The sequence below is a fragment of the Lentinula edodes genome, assembly GCF_021015755.1.
Source record: "Lentinula edodes strain Le(Bin) 0899 ss11 chromosome Unknown C8R40scaffold_2, whole genome shotgun sequence".
In the NCBI taxonomy this organism is placed as follows: domain Eukaryota; kingdom Fungi; phylum Basidiomycota; class Agaricomycetes; order Agaricales; family Omphalotaceae; genus Lentinula; species Lentinula edodes.
In genome coordinates, this window is record NW_025764308.1 from 607,238 (window position 1) to 627,259 (window position 20,022).

The following is a 20,022-nucleotide window of genomic DNA, read 5'->3' on the forward strand; positions in this document are numbered from 1 at the left end:
CTGACAGAAGATCAAAGCTATTCTTACCACCTGTCACACGCTACGCAATCATATCCCTATCACAATTATCCCCGCTCACATTTTTACCAACCCTTCACAGACTTCTACTCTCTATTCGAGCAGTGTCGCCTATAGTACAAAGGTGTAACGTTGAGTCCGACACCGTACTGGCAGACGAAAGCGTCGACTGATCACTAATCTTCGGAGAGGGGTCTTCGCGTGCACAACGAGCTCCATTCCTAGACAGGGAGGGTGCATCTGTTCATCAAGCGAGAGTGGAAGGCTGCTTCCCACATCATCGTACTCTATTTTCGAAATCTCTCCCACACTACTCTCGACTTCTACAAATCCAATCATACATTTTCCCATCATCACCACCGGGTTGCATTAGTAACTCGTCTTCCTTACAACGGATTTTACTTCAAGACTAGGACGACCTAGACTTTCGGTACAAACCGATCGTTACCGTACCCCCGATTCATCTGCTCCATCCACTTCATCTTCTATCGAACGAAATATCACCTCATTCATACCTGCCTACATACCACCCAACTACAGCATGTCTAACCCTACTCCCGCTCCCACCACCACTACCTCCAATATTCATGGCAAGTCGTTGCTCAGAGAACCTAGCATCTTTGATGGCGACAAAGCGCAGTTCAAAGAGTGGCGTCGTACCCTCTTTGCCTACATTCGTGATCCAAGGAATAGGATCGTTACAGACAGTGAAAGAATTGACATTGCGGTCTCGTATATGCGAGGTCCCAAAGTCAGTAGCTGGGTCCAGAATTATACGGACGATAATTTCAATGACGACGAGGAGGAATGGAAAGTCACCTGGAAAGGATTCAAGGACGCATTGAATGCCTCCTTCCTAGACAAAGGACTTACAGAGAACGCACAGGAGAAGCTAGAACATCTCCGTCAGGGCCCCAATGAGAGGGCAGAGGATTTCTTCAAGGAATTTGAAGTCATCATGAGAGACGCTGGATATGCTAAGGACGCCCCCTACGTTATCAGACTGATCGAAATGAACGTAAAGCCGAAACTGATCGACCAAGTGTACGGCACCAGCAATGAGCGAATCGAAAAATTCGATGAACTCAAACAGAAGATTATCAGCATTGACGACATGTGGTGGCGTCGTGAGGAAATGCGACGAAATTGGTCAAGCAGATACCAGCGGAATGCTGGGCAAGGACCTAGTAGCCAGAGATGGCAACCACAAACGACACAGGCTCCCGCAACTAAAGCTCCGACCCCTGCGGTACCCACCCAGGATAGGAAAGACGGCACTGGAACGACTTTCAAAGGTGCAGGCAGACCAATGGATATTGATGCTGCGCGTCGCAACAAGGAATGTTTCCATTGTGGCAAGCAAGGCCACATTGCGAAGTTCTGTCCAGAGAAAGCACCGAAGCCGCAGTTCGTCAGAGGCATGTGGAGCCGGATGACACAGGAGGATCAGGAGACCATGGCCAAAGAATTGGGTTTTGTCCTGCCCCAGCAGTAGACGCAGGTCTGCCGGGGCCAATCTCAGAATCAGTATCGGACTTTTCGCCATCGTCATATGTAGACAGTCAATTTAGTTTTGAATTTGGTAGTACTGGTACACCCAATAAAAATAACTTATCTACAATGACGACCCGAGCTGAGAAAAAACCTGTGAGATATGAACCAAACACACCTGAATGGGTGGCGCAGCGGTTACAAATGGACAAACTCCCTATGGCTATAGGAATCCTTAGAGCCTGGATGCCTGAAAGTCGTGTCAGAGAAGCATCGGAAGAAACGGTATTGGCTATACGAAATCTGAATCATGCAACCGCAACTGAAGCAATTACCAATCTCAAAAGTCGTAAGAGATTCGTCCGAGGTACCCGAGGACGTGAGCTAAAGTTGCGAACCACTATTGAGAATATCGACAATGGTGTACAGATTGAAACGGAAGCCCTCCTAGACAGCGGAGCCACAGGGTCCTGTATCAATAAGGATTTTGTAGAACAGCACCAGCTCACTGTTAAGGAGTTACCAGTCAAAATGCCGGTCTATAACGCCGATGGCACTCTGAACAAAAATGGTTCCATAGAAGGCTATGTACAAGTCCGAATGGTGATAGGAGATCATGCCGAACGGATAGATATGGCAGTTACCAATCTAGGCAAGACAGATATCTTTCTAGGCATAGACTGGCTACGTTACCATAATCCTAGCATTGATTGGAAGGAATCTACGTTAACGTTCGAACGTTGTCCTGACAAATGCGGGTATTTGCCACACTATGAATCACCTGAGGATGATGGTACAGAGGAAAAACTTGTCGATGGTGAAAGGATCTTCTGGTTCGATTGGGATGGGTATTTTTCTGACCAAGGCCATATCAAAGTACAAACTGCCACTACAGATGCCGCTACTCCGTACCTTGCCGAGTATGCTGATGTATTTAGTAAAAAAGACTTTGACCAAATGCCAGAAAGACGTCCATGGGATCATGCCATAGAGTTAACGCCAGGCTCCAAACCAGTTGACTGTAAAGTCTATCCCCTCAGTCCACCGGAACAGAAGGCTTTAGATGAATTCCTAGAGGAAAACCTTAGATCGGGACGAATACGACCATCACGCTCACCCATGGCTTCACCTTTCTTCTTTGTCAAAAAGAAAGATGGAACACTACGGCCTGTACAGGATTATCGAAAGCTAAATGACATGACTGTCAAGAATCGATATCCACTCCCGTTAATCCAGGAACTCATTGATAAACTGAAGAATTCCAAGATCTTTACCAAAATGGATGTCCGATGGGGATTTAATAATATCCGGATCAAAGAAGGAGATGAATGGAAGGCAGCATTCCGAACAAACAGAGGCTTGTTCGAGCCCACAGTTATGTTTTTCGGACTTACAAACTCACCCGCCACGTTCCAAGCATTCATGAATCACATCCTTCGAGAGCTCATTGATCAAGGACACGTCATTGTCTACATGGATGATATCCTTATCTTCACGGACAACATTGAGGAACATCGCATCATCGTCAGAAAGGTTCTTGACATCCTAAAAGCCAACAAACTGTACTTGAAACCTGAAAAGTGCACCTTTGAGGCTAGGGAAGTTGAATATCTTGGAATCATCGTAGGCAATGGACAAATCCGGATGGACCCAAAAAAGGTTGAAGCAGTTCGAACCTGGCAGCCACCACAGAAAAAGCGCGAATTACAATCGTTCTTAGGGTTTTGCAACTTCTTCCGCCGGTTCATCCGAGATTTCAGTAAAATTGCCAAACCCCTAACACGGCTCACAGGGAATGCGACTTGGGAATGGACATCTCTTGAACAAGATGCGTTCAATCAACTGAAAGACCGGATCATTGAAGACGTCACTCTCATTATCCCAAGAGAGACTGGAAAGTTCCGGATTGAAGCTGATTCTTCCGATTACGCAAATGGTGCTGTCTTATCGCAAAACGTCGACGGAAAGTGGAGACCAGTAGCCTTCAGGTCCAGGTCACTTAATGAGGTTGAACGGAATTATGAAATTTACGACAAGGAGATGATGGCCATCATGGATTCTCTATCAGACTGGAGACAGTATTTGCTGGGCGCAAAAGAACCTGTTGAAGTCTTTACCGATCACCAGAATCTCCAGTATTTCCGGAAACCTCAGAAGTTGAATCGACGACAAGCCAGATGGGTAGTTGAAATTGCTGAATACCATATTGAGCTCTTCCATAAGCCTGGGAAATCGATGGGAAAAGCCGATGCCCTGTCAAGGATGTCAGGCCTTGAGAAAGGGGAGAATGACAATACCGACGTCACACTGCTAAAACCAGAATTTTTCATTTCTCAAGTAACGGATCAGACATCTGCCCCCGAAGACGATCTGCTTAATCTCATCCGAAGAAAGAAAAACCAGCGAGACAAGTTAGTACAGGTTGCCCTCGAGTCTAAAGACAAGGAATGGCTTGAAACTGAGGATGGACTAGCAGTTTGGCAAGGACGCATCTATGTCCCCAAGGACAAAGAGCTCAGAGGACGAATCATACAGGCACATCATGACGCCCAGACAGCAGGACACCCTGGCCGCTATAAAACTATCGAGTTGATTACACGCAACTACTGGTGGCCAGGAATCAGTCGAGACGTCAGGATCTACGTGGAAGGCTGTGAAAAATGTCAGGCCACAAAGACACATCGTACAAAACCCGTAGGACCATTACATCCACATGACGTACCATCCGAGCCTTGGGAAATCATAGGAACAGATATGATTGGCGAATTACCGGAGTCTGGAGGGTATAATGCCATCAGTGTGTTTGTTGATCACTTCACAAAGAGGTTACGGCTCTTTGCCACACATACTACGATAACATCTGAAGGAATGGCACGTGTCTATCGTGACAAAGTATTCCCAATCCATGGAATGCCCCGGAAGATTGTCCATGATCGCGGCCCTCAGTACCATGCCCGCTTCATGAAGGAACTGTACAAGTTGCTAGGAATCGAAAGCAACTATACAACTGCATACCATCCTCAGACTAATGGCCAGACGGAACGGATAAATCAAGAAATTGAACATTACATCCGTCTTTTTGTGAATCATCATCAGAGTGATTGGCACGAATGGCTTCCTATGATGGAGTTTGCATATAACGATCGAGTACACTCAGCTACGAAGGTTTCGCCCTTCTACGCAGACAATGGCAGACACCCATACAAAGGAACCACACCGAAGATGACGTCACAAAACCCAACAGCACAGGAGTTTGCCGATAGTATGAAACGGATCAGGGAAGAAGTAGGATCAGCGCTGAAAAAAGCCGCTGAGGACATGAAGCGACAATATGACAAACACCGGAATGAAGCGATAGAGTATAAGGCTGGTGATAAAGTCTGGCTTGAAGGAACCAACATAATGACAGATCGCCCAATGAAGAAACTTGGGGATAAACGATTTGGACCGTTTAAAGTTCTTGAAAAGATCGGATCCAGCTCATACAAACTCGACATCCCTCGCACATGGAAAAGAGTCCATAATGTCTTCAACGAAACACACCTATCCCCATACCATGAACCCCAATTCCCGACACAACCCCGAAATACCGAGCCACCTCCAGAAGTAGTTGGAGAAGAAGAAGAGTACGAAGTAGAAGAGGTTGTGGATGCACGCAAGTATCGGAATGGCATCCAGTACAAGGTAAAATGGAGAGGTTACGGACCACATGAAATGACGTGGGAACCTGCAGCTAATATGACGAATGCCAAAGAAGCTGTTCAGGACTTCCACAAAAAGTATCCTAACAAGCCCAGGCCTCGAACCCTTAAACGGATCGAGATTCCGATTGCTCAATTTCCCACTGAATTGTTCCGACAAATACCTACACCAGACATAGAACCAGTCCCAAGTACCATGCCATCTGAAGCACTTGTCAACCGACTTGCGCGTCATGGAATTCGCGCCTTAAAGGGGGGGTAATGTTACGATCACTTCTTTTTCATCTTATCTTTCTCCTTATCCCTTGTCTTATCTTTTATCTTTTGTCTTATCTTCTATCTCCCTTATCCTATATCTTGTCTTATCTTGTCACCTGACCTATTATTTATGCTTACTGATACAACATGCGCTTTTCATTTACTTATATTAAACACAGCAGTCTCACAACACGTATACAGCATGGCGATCGAGCTTTCATTACTTACACATTGCTTTACTTATGTTCTACTCATGTTTACCACTAACCCAGGGCGTTGGGCATTACTAGGGCAGAGGGTTGTTCACTAGTATAGGCTGTAGTTACTTGCTGTATTTCCTTAGCTTTGATCTCGTCTATTCTACCTGGTTTAGCCCAGAACTTTGCTTACTTCCTTTATCGCCTTACTGTTGAGGTTTTCTTGAGTGTGACACCTGGTGACACCCGTTACTAGAACCAGTCGCTGACAGAGACATATATTGTTGTTGTGGTGGTGGTGGCGTTGACGATGATGATGGTGATAGTATAAATGACAGAAACTTGGATTCTGGAAATTAAAATTATTAAAAAAAATTCCAACACACCTCAATGAGCTCCGCATCCCCTGTAGACACCAGCTCCTCGATAAGTTCCTCATGTTGAGTGAATTTCAAGTACAACATGAGTTCCATCTGCGGCCGATGCAGTCCGGGGTAATCAGAAATCAATGAAAATCATAAAAATTCAGGAAAAAAAAACCGGAAGCAAGTAGATAAGTATTTAGAAGGGCACAAAATAGAGGACAGCGGTGGTAAATGAAATCAATCGTATTCTGGAGATTTAGGAATTCAAAACACACACACACATCATTACATTACACACCTTTTCAATCTTCACCTCTTTCCAATCCACTCTCTGCTCCGCTTGGAGCTTATGTGCTTCCGTGCGGGCTATCCTCGGGAGATCGGAGAATGTGCGGATATGGTCTGCAATGAGAGGGCGATAGTCGATGAACTGACAATAATAATTAAATCGAAGGGGGTAGTATGAAATAGAAATCCACAAGCAAAGCAAAACAAAAAAAAAAATCAGCACTACTTTCAAATGTAGGGATTATGACAAACACACCTTAAAAGCCTGAAAAAGATGTTCCCCCGTAGGGTACCTCTTCCCCTCAAACACAACACCATGTCGAGAAAAATTCGTGAACCCGAAATGAGGCTGGTCAAGTTTGACTTGGGATTCATAATCATAATCATCCCTGCTGCAGTCGGTGTAGAACAGGATCCGGGGACGAGGGCAGTAAGAGTCTGGGCTGGTGCTCAGTGCATTTCTTGTGGTAGGGGAACCATTGAGGTTGTCATTACTATTGAGTCCGCTGTACCTCGTGTTGTATCTCCCATTGAAATCACTGAATCCCCTCCTGTCACGGTTATACTTATACCCTCCCCCGGTGTAGTTCCGAGCAGGAGAATATCTCTCATAGTGTCTCTCATTAACGTCCTGAGCACTAAATTCCCCGCCGCGCCCATTATAACAATTCCCACCCGCACTGGTACGGGTATTAGTATCAGTATAATCCCAGTAAGTTCGACCGGGACCAAAAAGGGTCGAACCCGAGCTCAAACTCAAGCCCGAACCCATACCCAAACCTGAGCCAAAGCCAAAGCCAAAGCCAAAGCCAGGCAAACCCAGACCTATCACCGGGACATACCAACTCGAACTCGTTGTCTCCACCGGTACACCGGGGTAATATCCAGACATCTTAACTGCAAACGTAGTGGTACCAGGTGGTACAACAGACCCGGGGACTCGGAAACCCATACCCAGGTGGTCAAAATTGCCATAATTGCCATTACAGTTGCACCCCTGAGCTTCTTCGGATTCGGAATGATTGTTGATGTTATGATGAGTAGTACGACGACGACGACGACAAAGTTCATCATGATGACTCGGATAGTATCGATATTGATTCTCCGAGTCGTCCGGGTCGTTAGTACTATCGTTGTTGTTGTTGTTGTTGTTGTTGCGGTGGTAGCAGTAGTAGTAGTAGTGGTTGTATTTAGCATCGTGGTAGTCACGGTGCTCAGTGTGATGATCGTCGGGGTATACAGTGACATTGTTCTCACCGTTCTCACCATTACCATTCTCGCTGTTGTCATGATCACGGTCGTGGTCAAGGTGGTGGTGGTGGTGTTCACGGAGATTGTTGCAGTGAGAGTGAGAGTGAGAGTGTGAGTGATCTGGTAATTCAATGTCATGGTACTCAGCGACTCCTTGACTAGTGCCACTCGAGGGGATCCTCCTCCCATAATGTTCGTCGTGCATGTACATTTTCCGAGTCTTCGTACTGGAGAGAAAAGGACTTCTGGCAGTGGTAGTGGTGGTGTCTCCAGTGACCCCAGATCCTATCCATATCCTCGGGTGCATGTCTGAATCTATATCTGAGGCAAGATTCCCTGAGCGTCGGATAGTGCGCCATGAAGAGCCAGTTGTGGCACGAGAATGCTGGGATAATGGCATGCCAGTGGTGTGAGGTGTGAGGTGAAGAGGGGGGTGGTTGTTGCAAAAGGTGGTTGCTGCTGCTGTACAAAAACCTGTATCCTTTTATATATCGCTCCCCTCACTCCTCACCGGCCTCACCTCTCACCTCTCAGGCTTGCTTGACTCTTCAAGTTGTGGGAAGTGGGAAGTGGGAAGTGGGAAGTGGGGGGGCGGTGTATACTACAGTACACGAACTCGGCGAACTCTTACAGTTAGTAGTACGTAGTACGCATTGTATACTGGTATTTCCAGAAACGTCTAACAGTGTCTGATGTCTGCTGCGTCTGATGTCTGATGCCTGGTGTCTGGTGTCTGGTGAGTGTGATGTAGTACGTCGGACGGTGGTGTGGTGTGGAGTTGTGTGGAGTGGGTCACGGTAGTATGGTGTGGTAAGGTGTACTGGTGTACCTTGACTCACCATTAACGTGAAAGAAGAGAGGGAGGCCGTTTGTGGAAAGAAGAGAGGGAGACCGTTTGTGGAAAGAAACAGAACACAAATATTCTGGCACGAGGCGTGAACTGTGAACGAGGTGATTGGGGTGTGAATAAGGAAAGGAGTGAGGTGAAGGAGGCAATGATGATGGTGATTCAAGTTGAGAAGCAGAATGAACTTAAAAGAAGAAGATGATGGAAAAGAAGAAGAAGAAGAAGTTCTTGAAGATGATGATGATGATTGAGAAGCAGAAAAAGAGAAACGATAAACCTTACCTCCCCCCCCCTTCCCGGTAGGTAAAATTTTGCGTTCTGCCAGTGCGTTCTGCGTTCTGCGTTTCACGTTTCATGCGTTCTGCGTTTCACGTTCGCGTTTCATGCGTTAATATGCGTTCATATAATTATTATATTATGATTATGTACCGTCCGCCCCCCCCCCTTCCTTGTGTTCGCCGTTCAAGACTTGAGCGCTTGAGCTTGAAAATTTCAAGTTTTGCGGAAGGAGGGCCCGAGGGGAAGGCTGGGCAAGGCCGGTTGACCAGATCTCGTTTTGAAGTTTTGAAGTTTGAACCAAAACAGCATCGACGAACCGAAACAGCATCGAATTTTACAGTAATCTTGCATCTGTGTTCACCTGTCTGTGTGTACAACTTGTCTGTACAGGTGTTCACTGGGAGATTCATATGTACATATACACGGTACACGGTACACAGCTTATAACTATATCACTTTAACATCCACCGAATTAAATCCTTCACTCCCCCCCCTCACTCCTTCACTCCTTCACTCCTTCACTCCTTCACTCACTCCCCCCTCACTCCTTCACTCCTTCACTCCTTCACTCCTGCACTCACTCCCCCCCTCACTCCTTCACTTCTTCACTCCTTCACTCCTTCACTCCCCCCCCTCACTCCTTCACTCCCCCCCCCTCCCCCCTATCCTCCCCTCGCCTTCCACATCTCATCAATCCTCTCAACCCCCATCTGCAACGCCACAAGCGCCGCGCGTACGCGGGTCCCATGGGGTGAGGGTGAGGGTGGGATGTCCGTCTGATTCTGAGTCTGAATCCCAGGTTGAGTCTGAATCCCCCACCGCGACACCGCACTGCGTATGGGAGCAACCAGCGTCCGCTCGATATTAGCGCGGTTATCCGGATCGCGGATGCCTGTCTGGTGTATCGGGAGTGTGTTTAATTTGGATTTTTAATTTGAATTTGAATTTGAATTTTTAATTTTTAATTTTTGATTCAAACCACCCAAGCCCAGGGAATCACCCAAGCCCAACGAAGAAACTGGAACAATTTTTTAAAAAAAAATCCCACTCACCCGATTCGCAACATCAGTTTTTTCCAGCGCATAATACAATGCTAATACATGACCTAGTCTCGTCAACTCCACCTCTAGTGCTTCATCCGTGTCGTTGGGGGGGACTGTGTCGTTGGGGGGGACCGTGTCGTTGGGGGGAATGGTGTCCATGGAGAAGGAGGGATCCAATACAGGTTCGGGGGGAGTAAACAACACTGGTGCGAGGGAGAGTACGAAAGCCGGGGATGCGAGGATATTATTCCCACCAGGGATAGATAGGGCATCCAAAACGAGGTCTTTGACTAGCCCCACAGCGGCTACACGCAACATCTTGGAATGTGGATTATGATGATGTTGATGAGGATGTTGATCACCGGACAACAGATCAACCAAGACCTGGACCTGTATGAACCCCGGAACCGCGCGGAGGACGAGGGATAAGAGGCGGAAGGCACAGAGGCGGATGAAAGGGTCGGGGTGGGCGGATGCGAGGGTGGGGAGGAGAGTGAGGAGAAGTTCAGAGTATGAAAGAGGAGGAGGAGGAGAGTGAGAGTGAGAAGAAGAAAAGAAAACCAAAAGCACAGCAAGCGCTTCATCAAGAAACGAACCCCCGCGTATCGCAGCCAATATCACCGGAGCATGTCGATGCTCCTGATCAAGACCCATAACCACCGCATGTGCCCACAACACAAACGTGTCGTCCCATCTCCCCCCCAAGCGGGTATACACCCCCACCAACCTCTGCATGACCTCCGATCCTTTTTCCAACGCAACGCTGGTGCTTAGGCGGGGAAAACACCGTGCGAAGACGTGGTGGGATAGTGAGCAGGGGATGAAAGGGGAGAGAGAGGTGGTTGTGGAGATGAGGAAGGGGAGGAGGATGTGTTTGTGGGATTCGTCGTCGAAGCAAAGGATAATCCCTTCAACCAAGTCTGTACAGCCCGATAAGAGGTCACTGGCACTCTCAGTGTTCTCAGCGTCGCTCTCACTCTCACACACCATCTGAATAACCAACGCAAGGTCAGGTGCAAACGAGTGTATCATATTCGATACTTTCCTCTTCCGACTTCCCCGAGGCGATTTGGTGATCACTGCGATGTATACCGATTAACAAGAGGAGGATCAATGAGAAGGGACTTGCCAGTGAACAACCGCACAAGACGCAACACCTGACACATCAACGAAATCTCCTTCTCCCCTTTACCTTCCTCAACCCGTCCACGCAGCGCCTCCAACAACTCCTCACACGCCACAATCACTTCCTTCGGACTACACCTCTGCCTGATCACCTCCAACAACGACTCCGCACCCGCGTCGGGCGAAGGTACGAGGTGCGCTAACAGTGTGAGGGGGTCGAGGACCTCATCCTGATCCTGCGTTGTCTTGAGCTCTTCCACGATCCTCTCAAGCCGTGTTGGTCTTGTCTGACTTTCCTCGCCTAGAGCACACACCACCTGATCCGTAAACGCACTCGCCTGCATAAAACAAAACAAAACCAAAGGGAGACTGTGACACGTTACACGTCACAGTCACCACTCGAATGCTTGGTCAATCACTCCCCGAGTACATCTTTATCCTTTCCTCCATATCTCTGCTCCGCCTCGTCGCCCCCTTGAGCTTCCTCTACCTCTCTTATTGTCTCTACACCAAATCACTCACACCGTGTTTATTCCTCTTCGCCCTCCTCGAAGCGTCTTTCTACCTCTTCGTGTATAGACCCCGCAAACATGTGCTGCAGAAATCCATATACACACCCCCGCCACTCACCCGTGCACAGCGCCACGCTCTATTCCTCCAATGCTCCAAGCGTATAGCTGGTAGTCGATACCCCCTCGGGTGGTTCACCTCTCCCAACATCAAGCGGCAGAACGTCGTCGAATGGATCTTGTGGGCGTTGTTCTCCGCGACGCCGGAGACTGCGCAAGAGTCTTGGGAGGAGGAGATGGAGGAGTATGTCACCAAGGTGGAGGAATTACTCGGGATGAAGCTGGAGCAAGGCCGCATACATACGACCAGTGCGTTGAGGTTGACGTTGGATCCAGTAAAAATGGTGCATAGACCATTAATATGGTACCTCGTCGTCGCGCTCGTCGATCTCATCACCTCACTCAAACTCTCCTTCATGGGTTTCACCCACTATTCCAACCCCTCTCGTATCTTCCCCCCTCGACTCTTTCACATATTCACCACCCCCTCCCCATCCGCCACCACGCACTTCTCCTACTGGTACCGACCCCACAAATCACCCACCCGCGACCCCATAATATTCATCCACGGTATCGGCATCGGGCTGTACCCCTACCTCCCTTTCTTCCAAGACCTCATCACCGCCACCCCAGACCAAGGCCTCCTCCTCATCGAGCTCCTCCCCATCTCAATGCACATCTCCTCTCCCCCTGCCAACTCCCTCCCTCCCGTCAAATCACTCCTCCACGGGCTCTACACCACCCTCGACTCGCTCGGCATATCCCGCGCCGTGCTTGCGTCGCATTCCTACGGGACCGTCCTTGCAGCGCATGTTCTCCGCGCTCAGCGGGAATCACAACAACAAGACCAACCCCCACGCATACACATAACATCCCACCTCCTCATCGACCCCATCCCTTTCCTCCTGCACCTCCCCTCCGTCGCATTCAACTTCCTCTACCGCCCCCCGCGCGCGGCCAACGAATGGCAGCTGTGGTACTTTGCGTCAAGGGACCCGGATATCGCGTATGTCCTCGGACGGTGTTTTTTTTGGGCAGAGAATGTTTTGTGGAGGGAGGATTTGGGTTTAGATTCGGGTTTGGATTCGGAATCGGGTTCGGGTTCGGGTTTGGATTCGAATTCCGATTCGAGTTCGGGTTTGGATTCCGATTCGGGTAGCGTCAAATTCGCTATCCTTCTCTCAGGCAAAGACCAAATCATACCTGCCCCCCTAGTCCGACTTTACCTCACCCGCGAAGACGATGTGAAACCCAGATGGGAATCACAGTCACAGTCACATAATCGCAAATTAGAGGTGTTGTATTATCCTGACCTAGACCATGCCACGGTGTTCGATACGAAGGAGAGAAGGAGAGGGATGGTGGAGGTTTTGGGGAGGTTTAGTGTTAGATAGATTGGTTAGTTAGTTAGATTAGATTGGTTAGTTAGATAAGTAGATAGATAGATAGGTAGATAGTGTTTGGCGTGAATGTTATCGTACAGCCACTGTATTCTCGAAACATCTCCATTGTTCCACTACATACATAGTATATAATCTTTCTCCATAATCTCGTATTCCCATTCACCAGCACCCACCAACCCACCATGCAATCTCTCCTCCGATGGGGTATCGAAAACTCTACACCTCAGAACACCAACACCAACACCACCGCCACCAACAACACCGCCAACGCGCCACCCTCACGACGCCCAGACCTCAACCCCGAGATCATCGACCTGCTCCTCGGCAAGAGCGATGCAGTGCTAATGAAAGAAGCCATGGCTATCGCTGTAGACGAAGGCAACACCGAGGAAGACAGAGTGTCTGCGTTGGATAATTTGGAAATGGTTAGTCCGTTAGTGTGTTGTTTGTGTGTAGCGCGCGAGTACCCTGAGTTGTGTGACTGACGAGAATTTTTGTTGTTTGTTGTGTTTTGGTGGATAGCTCATCGAGCAAATCGATAACGCGAATAGTACGTTGTACCTATTTTTTTCTCTGCTTTTTTTCTTTTCACTCAAACTCCCTCCCCCCCTCCCCCCCTCCTCTCACTCTCTCACTTTCTCTCCGCCATCCTTATCCTTATCCTTATCCTTATCGTCGCAGATCTATCAAACCTCAAAATGTGGGAACCTCTCCACGCTCTCCTAACCTCTTCCCCCGACAGCGTCACGGTACAAGCGCTCTGGGTCATCGGAACGGCGCTGCAGAATAATCCTTCTGCGCAGGATGCAGTACGTTGTACCCTACAACTCATCTCGATATTTTTCGTGACTCATCTCTGTGAATTTCACAGTACCTCAAACTAAACCCCCTCCCAACACTCACCTCCTTCCTCTCCCCACCACCACCACCACAATCCACCACCCCCGATTCCAATTCCAATTCCCCATCCCCCAATTTCACACCCCCCAAATCCCCCAAATCCAAATCCAATTCCAAACCCCCACCCCCATCAAAACCCCTCCGCTCCAAAGCCATATACGCGCTCTCCGGTTTACTCAAACACAACGCTCCCGCGTTGCTCCAGTTAGACGTCAACGATGCACACGGGTGCGATGGCTGGGATAGACTATGTCTGGCTCTCCAAGGTTCGTCTCGTTCACTCCCTTAGTTTATTGATACCGTCACCCTTGATATAGTATTCATACAATACATTTCTTTCTTTGGGGTTATAGATCCAGATATCACAATCCGTCGAAAAACCCTCTTCCTGCTTAACGCTCTTCTTATCCCTTCCCCCGACCCATCCCCTTCCCCTTCCCCTTCCCTCGGAAACCTCCACACCCCCTCCCAAAACTCCCAAACCCAAAATCTCCACACCCCCGCCCCCGCTCCCGTCCACCCCATCCACCCCAACTCCCACTCCATCCACCTCTCCGACCCCGCCCGCGTCTCCACCTCCGCTCCCACATACCAAGCTCTCCACACACACGGGATCATCGATACCCTCATCGTGGGGCTCACGCGTTCCTTGCCGTATGGCGGGGACGGGGATACTGGGGATACTAAGGAAGAGGTGGATGGGGAGTTTGAGGAGATGGGTGTTGGGTGAGTGTTGTTTCTTCGTCTGTTTTTGTCTTTCTTTGTTGATATTGATATTGATGTGTACTTTCGGTAGTCTCCTCAACACCTACCTATCCCAACCCCACACCCAACCCCACACCCAACACCCCACCACCCCACTCACCCCATCCCAAAAAGCCCGTCTCCGGGAATGGATCTCCTCACTCACAAAAGACTCTTCCAGTAACGAAACGTCGGGGAATGGTGGTAATAAAAAGTTGGCCGAACGATGGGGTATGACCCTTGGAGAGGTCGAGGACTTCGTGAAATTGGTTGGGTAAAAGTTAAAAGAGGACTGTGTGAAATCGGTTGGTTGGGTAAAAACGTCGATTATCTCGAATTGTATGTAGTACACCATGTCACTAAGGCTATGTACTACCACATGGCACCGTCACCGTAGTACAGCTTTCTTCTCGAGGTGTCTAGGTAGACGTAGACGTAGACGTAAAGAGTGGGTATATCTACTACGTTCATATAGTATGCTAGTGTATAAAGCAGGTCTTCAGCCAGCAAAATCGCCTGATACTAGTAAAGGGATATATAAAACAGTCATGTATGTATGTAGTACAATCTACTATGTAGTACAAGGAGAACAAAGAAACACTGTTTAGTAGGGAAAACCACGTCCCTACTATAATCTATTACAACCCTACAGCCTACTAGTAGTGCAGTCTACACGCGTGCACGTGTATCTGCACCTACTATGTATCTGCACTGTGCCATGCTGTAGCCTGCCTGCCTGGCGTGGCTCTTGCTCTTGCTCTTGCTCTTGCCTCTCTCTTGCTGGAAAGTTGGGAAGCTAAGTTTGAACCTGGTGCTTCCGAGTCTCTGTGCTTCTCCTGCAACACGGCGAAAGCCAATTGCTTGAAAGCCCACACTAGTAGTCCTGTAACAACGAGTCGTGGATAAGTTCAGAGTCGTGATTCAGAGTGCGGCGCACCAATGACTCGGATCCTGGGTTTGATCCTAGTATCCTATCCTATCTTATCTTCAAGTTATCCTCTCTAAGTAAATCGGTATGATTATTGGTATACTATACAAGGATCATCAAGAACAATCAATCCCAACCCTCATCTCCTCTTCTCATCTTCCCTTCTTCTTTTAAAATCTTTTATTTCACCTTCAATATCCACCACCGACCTGAGCATCAACTGCAACTGCAGTATGTAGCACCCCCCTCCCCCCCAAAAAAATTTTTTTTTCTTTTTTTTGAAATACAGCCTAAAGCATCAAGGTCAGGAACCCAGGAACCCCTAGCTACTTAAAGAAAACCCCGGAGGGGGGGCGGTCAACAACATTCACCGTGCTTGGCTTTGCTTGGCTGTTGTTCATCATCATCAACGCTGAACATCTGAACGTCTGAACATGTCTGAACGAAGATTGACTCACGGAACCTAGGCTGCGACGTTGCTCGGATGCTCGGACGATCATGGGATCACCAAATGGAGTATGTATATCAGATATGTTCTGAGCATTTTTGTTTACTAGATAGACAGATAGATAGATAGATAGATATGTAGATAGATAATATGTACACGGTGGATTGGATTAGATTGGATTGGATTTTGGATTGAATTGAAGGGGAGTGATGATAACTGATAATATACAACTTGTAACAACAGGTAAAATGGTACAATACATACTGTACAACATATACAACCGAACATCCACATCCTTTTTTTTCATCTACTAGCTCGGGCACAAGTACATTGGGTTTGGATGAACCTCGAAGCAAAAAGGAAAAGAAAAAGGAAAAGGAAAAGGAAAGAAAATTAGTCCGAATCAGAAACGAAAGCGAAAAATGAAAAGGAATGAATAAAGATTGAGAAACCGAATAACAAACAACAACAGCAGCAGCAGCAGTAGCAACAGTAGCAATAACGCGAGGGAGGGGGGGAAAGTAAACAGTTTTGGTAGGGTTAAATCAAAAACAAGAATTAACGAAGAGGAAGTGCGGGTAGAGCGCCTCGGAGGGGGATGTATCCCGAGAGTCTCAAGAAGAAATAGGGAATAGGGAAGCAGAGAGAATCGAGTCAGGTACAATGAGCAAAAAATCGTCCGAGCGCGATCGTCTAAACCATGATAAGATCCACATGCAGCATGCAAACACTTCCAAAAAGGCAACAACAACAACCTACAACCTACATCCTACAACAACAACAACAACAACACTGCTCCCACAAGCCGTTCAAAAGAATCGTCTACAACGCTCTACCACGTCATAGCGCAGGCTATGCCAACGCAGCATCCATACTAATCATGCTGTCTTGGCTGCTATGTGACTGATTGCACGCGTGGCTGCATTGCGGTCCACAGCGACGTCCGAGTCGGGGTCGTCTCCGGAATCGCGATTGATCTTGCTGTCGGTGGTGTTGCTCATTCTCCATCGTGGGTCCACCAGGCACTGTAAGAAGAAGACTACGCAGCATCTTGGAGCCAAACTGCACCGAGTGAAAGAATGCTTGGAACCCTGCCTTCCACGACCGGACAAGGTCTTTTTGAGAGCCGAAAGTCACGACCGCTGCGACCGGTACTGTAAGATATAAGTGTAAAGTCAGTTCAAGGCACTCCCCCAGGGACGTTCAGGATGGATGGTTAATGGGTGATTGGGGTATGGGTTTTGAGATGTAGAATGAAAGGAAAGATGATTGAAAAGTTAAGAACAAGGGACGAAGTGGGAAAATGAATATTCAAAGGGAAAAAAAATAACACACGGAGTGATAGAGTTATCTCCAAGCCGAAACCATGAGAAGATCGTGGCGTGACGAAGAAAAGAAGGCCTAGCCTATTGGAAGGGCAAAATGAAAGAATCCCAGTTAGTACGATAACACTTGATGATAAGTAACACAATCCATACTCACACTGTAGCCACCACCGAGAACGTACTGAAGCACAGCACCCTCGTCACCGTCGCAAGCGGGACCTGAACGTCGCTGCGAACCGCATTCCAATTCTTGCGCAGGATAACACAAATCGTAATGCCTAGCGATACGCAGATGAGCATGATCACTGCTACGATTGCTGCTGATAGTTTTCCTCTGCGAATGAATTTGTGAGTACGATTGATGTGGAGGGAGATGAAAGAGGGAATCAGAAGAGCAAGACTCACGGAATGGGGTTCTCCATATTACAATAAAATCCTCCCGGCTCTCTTCGCACCGTTGCTCGATCTCGAAGGCCTATCACAAGGGACATCGCGAACATTCCTGCACCAGACAGGTATGGAATCGAAAGGAGCTGCATAGCACATAAGCAAAGATGTCTAGAATGACTTGGAAAAGCTTAAACCAGAAGGAGGCCACGTACGAGAAACGTCCACAACCTATGCAACGACGTATTGCCTCCATCGTTCGAAGTGATTGCTGTGGGGTTTATGTGAATTGCAGCAAGAGCGCGTACGCTAACCAGAACCTGAAAAAAAACGGAAAGAACGTGAAATCAAACGATTATCAGAACAAAGGAGGCCCAAACTCACTTGGATAACAAGTGCAAGGCTGGAGCAGGCAGTTCTGTGTATCCATTTGGCAGATTCGTGAGTGTGTTTATCTCGCCTCGGTTGAGAAGAGAGGGAAACGTACAAGGTCGGAACAGTGTAGATGAGAGCAGCCTGTGTCAGGCACAGGGGATATTCAGGTCGCCAATCTATTGGTGCGCCCGCCAGAAGACTGCCAGGGGTTTGACCGGTAAGTAAACAATATTCAAGCTCGAGCGTCATATAAAACATAATCACATACCTGTAAGATACACAGGAGACAATCCACGAAAACACAAAGCTAAACCAGCTCCAATGGCGTTTTCGGACTAGTTTGGAGATACAGGCAGTGAATAGTATGAGGATTGACCCGACAAGACCTATGAGCTGGAAAACAATGAAGAGAATGAACAGAGCACTGCTGGCAGAGGGGGCCGTATTGTTATTTCCATCCACAGAGCCTGATCCTATGAGGTCCGTACGATTGGATGCCGCATCCGTCATCGTCGAAATCGAGTCGTCTGATCCTGGTTCCGGAATTCGAACTGAGTTATGTACGAGGAATATGAGAGATGTGACTCACGAAAACTATACAAAGAGGACATAACGTCGAGCAATGGGTTGAAGTCGTGGAAGTGATAGATTGCGGCGAACAAAGTGATGACAGGAACCAAAATCCGTCTTCCAATGCTCAGGAGTCAGAGGACGGCAATGAACAATTTGACCATGAACCTTATCGACAGCAGAGCAACTGGATATTAGGATATTAAGTACCCCGGATAATACAGCATGATACTTATACTCTAGCACTCACATCTCATTTGCCCTTTTGAGCGCGGAATCAAAGTACCGATGCGGTGCTGTGTAGTAACGTTTTCGTCCCAGAATGAAATCAATGGATTACTGAATGCTAAAGCGCTGAGGGAATGACGGCCTCTCCGAAGACGGCCATCTTGATTGACTGAAAAGTTGAACGTTGAACGTAGATTCTTCGTTGCGTACGTTGATCAGCACTTCTATGTACATCGGCGTTGCTCACAGCGATCCACTTTGACAGATGTGTGAGTCGTGTGAGAACTCATGGCTGTAGAAGTGGGTCCTATTTCCACGGATTTCCCTAATATGGTTATGAGTTTTGTTGACTAGGTCTTCAAGTCTGAAAGCACCTTCATTATGAAACCAGATGCAGGTATCAGTGCTGTAATGTGTTGAACATATCGATACGGCAAGGAGAGACCCACGAAAACAAGAATGCGGAGGATAGATGCCCGAACGTTCATCGGATTGTGCATAAAAGTGAACTCCGGAAAAACATTGACCGTCCAGGGCGCAAGATTTGGAATTCTTGGAATCCAGAGCTATCAACGTACCAAAGTTCAACATCTTCATTATCCAATACTATCGAATAGCGCTTACTGTCATACCAGCTTCCATCTTTCATGAGGAGAACCAGATATCCACATAAGTTCAGCTCACATATGGTACATATGGTAGAGAAGCACAACGAGATTTTACCGCCACCTCAGCTCTGAACACCTGTAAGTTATGAAAGTATTATTATTATTATCCGGCATGAAGCCTTACACGGTGTGGTCCCTTTCTACGATCCAGATTCGCTTTGAAACCCAATCAAGCTGACGGTTATGAGCGTGAAATACTGGAAGATGGAACAGGGAGGGGAAGAACCCGTGGGACATTAGGTCTATCGAGTCTACGTCCCTGTACCTTTCAAGCGCCTCCCAATTTTCCCAGCTTTCCAGAGCTTTCCCCGTTCTCGAATTCAATAAGGAACCGTTACACCTTCAGGCTTCATGTTCTAATCACAACTGCCAAACAAATCACGATATCTTCAACAATTTCCCAGAGCGCCCGTCAATTAAATCTCTATAATCTGCAGAACAACCTTAACGATACTGGTAGCCAAAGGATGAAGACGAGACTCCTTTTTGGTTGAAGCTGCAATTGTTGAGGTTGAGGCACTATCTAGATTCAAACCTGACAAAATTCAGTGAGCACAATCTCTGACTCGTTTAGAGTGTAATTTGCTCATGATCATATTCTACAGTTCGGACTC

General features: G+C 47.7%; 5 protein-coding genes across 5 annotated transcripts; 2 read left to right on the plus strand and 3 right to left on the minus strand.

The window, feature by feature from the left end:
- Positions 1 to 6,030: 6,030 nt before the first annotated feature.
- C8R40DRAFT_1033043 (uncharacterized protein) lies at positions 6,031 to 7,090 on the minus strand (the record flags this gene model as incomplete). Its single annotated transcript, XM_046223310.1, has 3 exons — positions 6,031 to 6,138; positions 6,329 to 6,460; positions 6,575 to 7,090. The coding sequence occupies 3 exons, from the start codon at positions 7,088 to 7,090 to the stop codon at positions 6,031 to 6,033; spliced, it is 756 nt and encodes a 251-aa protein (XP_046091417.1).
- A 2,267-nt stretch (positions 7,091 to 9,357) lies between these two features.
- On the minus strand, positions 9,358 to 11,207 carry C8R40DRAFT_1165278 (uncharacterized protein; the record flags this gene model as incomplete). The annotated part of the gene is made up of 4 exons (XM_046230666.1): positions 9,358 to 9,591; positions 9,748 to 10,817; positions 10,884 to 10,895; positions 10,931 to 11,207. 4 exons carry the CDS (start codon positions 11,205 to 11,207, stop codon positions 9,358 to 9,360), a joined length of 1,593 nt encoding a protein of 530 aa, XP_046091418.1.
- A 59-nt stretch (positions 11,208 to 11,266) lies between these two features.
- Positions 11,267 to 12,826, plus strand: C8R40DRAFT_1032949 (uncharacterized protein; the record flags this gene model as incomplete). Its single annotated transcript, XM_046223298.1, has 2 exons — positions 11,267 to 12,527; positions 12,618 to 12,826. 2 exons carry the CDS (start codon positions 11,267 to 11,269, stop codon positions 12,824 to 12,826), a joined length of 1,470 nt encoding a protein of 489 aa, XP_046091419.1.
- A 96-nt stretch (positions 12,827 to 12,922) lies between these two features.
- C8R40DRAFT_245929 (nucleotide exchange factor Fes1-domain-containing protein) lies at positions 12,923 to 14,504 on the plus strand. Its single transcript, XM_046234475.1, has 5 exons — positions 12,923 to 13,260; positions 13,358 to 13,385; positions 13,517 to 13,644; positions 13,707 to 14,001; positions 14,089 to 14,504. Exons 1-5 carry the CDS (start codon positions 13,018 to 13,020, stop codon positions 14,463 to 14,465), a joined length of 1,071 nt encoding a protein of 356 aa, XP_046091420.1. The 5' UTR covers positions 12,923 to 13,017; the 3' UTR covers positions 14,466 to 14,504.
- Positions 14,505 to 16,733: 2,229 nt separating this feature from the next.
- C8R40DRAFT_1065401 (uncharacterized protein) lies at positions 16,734 to 19,645 on the minus strand (the record flags this gene model as incomplete). The annotated part of the gene is made up of 16 exons (XM_046225666.1): positions 16,734 to 16,880; positions 16,924 to 17,009; positions 17,191 to 17,261; positions 17,338 to 17,514; positions 17,586 to 17,713; positions 17,783 to 17,887; positions 17,952 to 17,985; positions 18,055 to 18,210; positions 18,256 to 18,493; positions 18,532 to 18,629; positions 18,763 to 18,808; positions 18,951 to 18,996; positions 19,190 to 19,306; positions 19,365 to 19,382; positions 19,425 to 19,484; positions 19,607 to 19,645. 16 exons carry the CDS (start codon positions 19,643 to 19,645, stop codon positions 16,734 to 16,736), a joined length of 1,566 nt encoding a protein of 521 aa, XP_046091421.1.
- Between the last annotated feature and the right edge of the window lie 377 nt (positions 19,646 to 20,022).

Coding starts and splice junctions, on each gene's coding strand:
- C8R40DRAFT_245929 (XM_046234475.1), top strand. CDS start 13,018: ATGCAATCTCTCCTCCGATGGGGTATCGAAAACTCTACACCTCAGAAC. Junction 13,261..13,357: donor CGTTGGATAATTTGGAAATG/GTTAGTCCGTTA, acceptor TTTGGTGGATAG/CTCATCGAGCAAATCGATAA. Junction 14,002..14,088: donor ACTATGTCTGGCTCTCCAAG/GTTCGTCTCGTT, acceptor TTGGGGTTATAG/ATCCAGATATCACAATCCGT.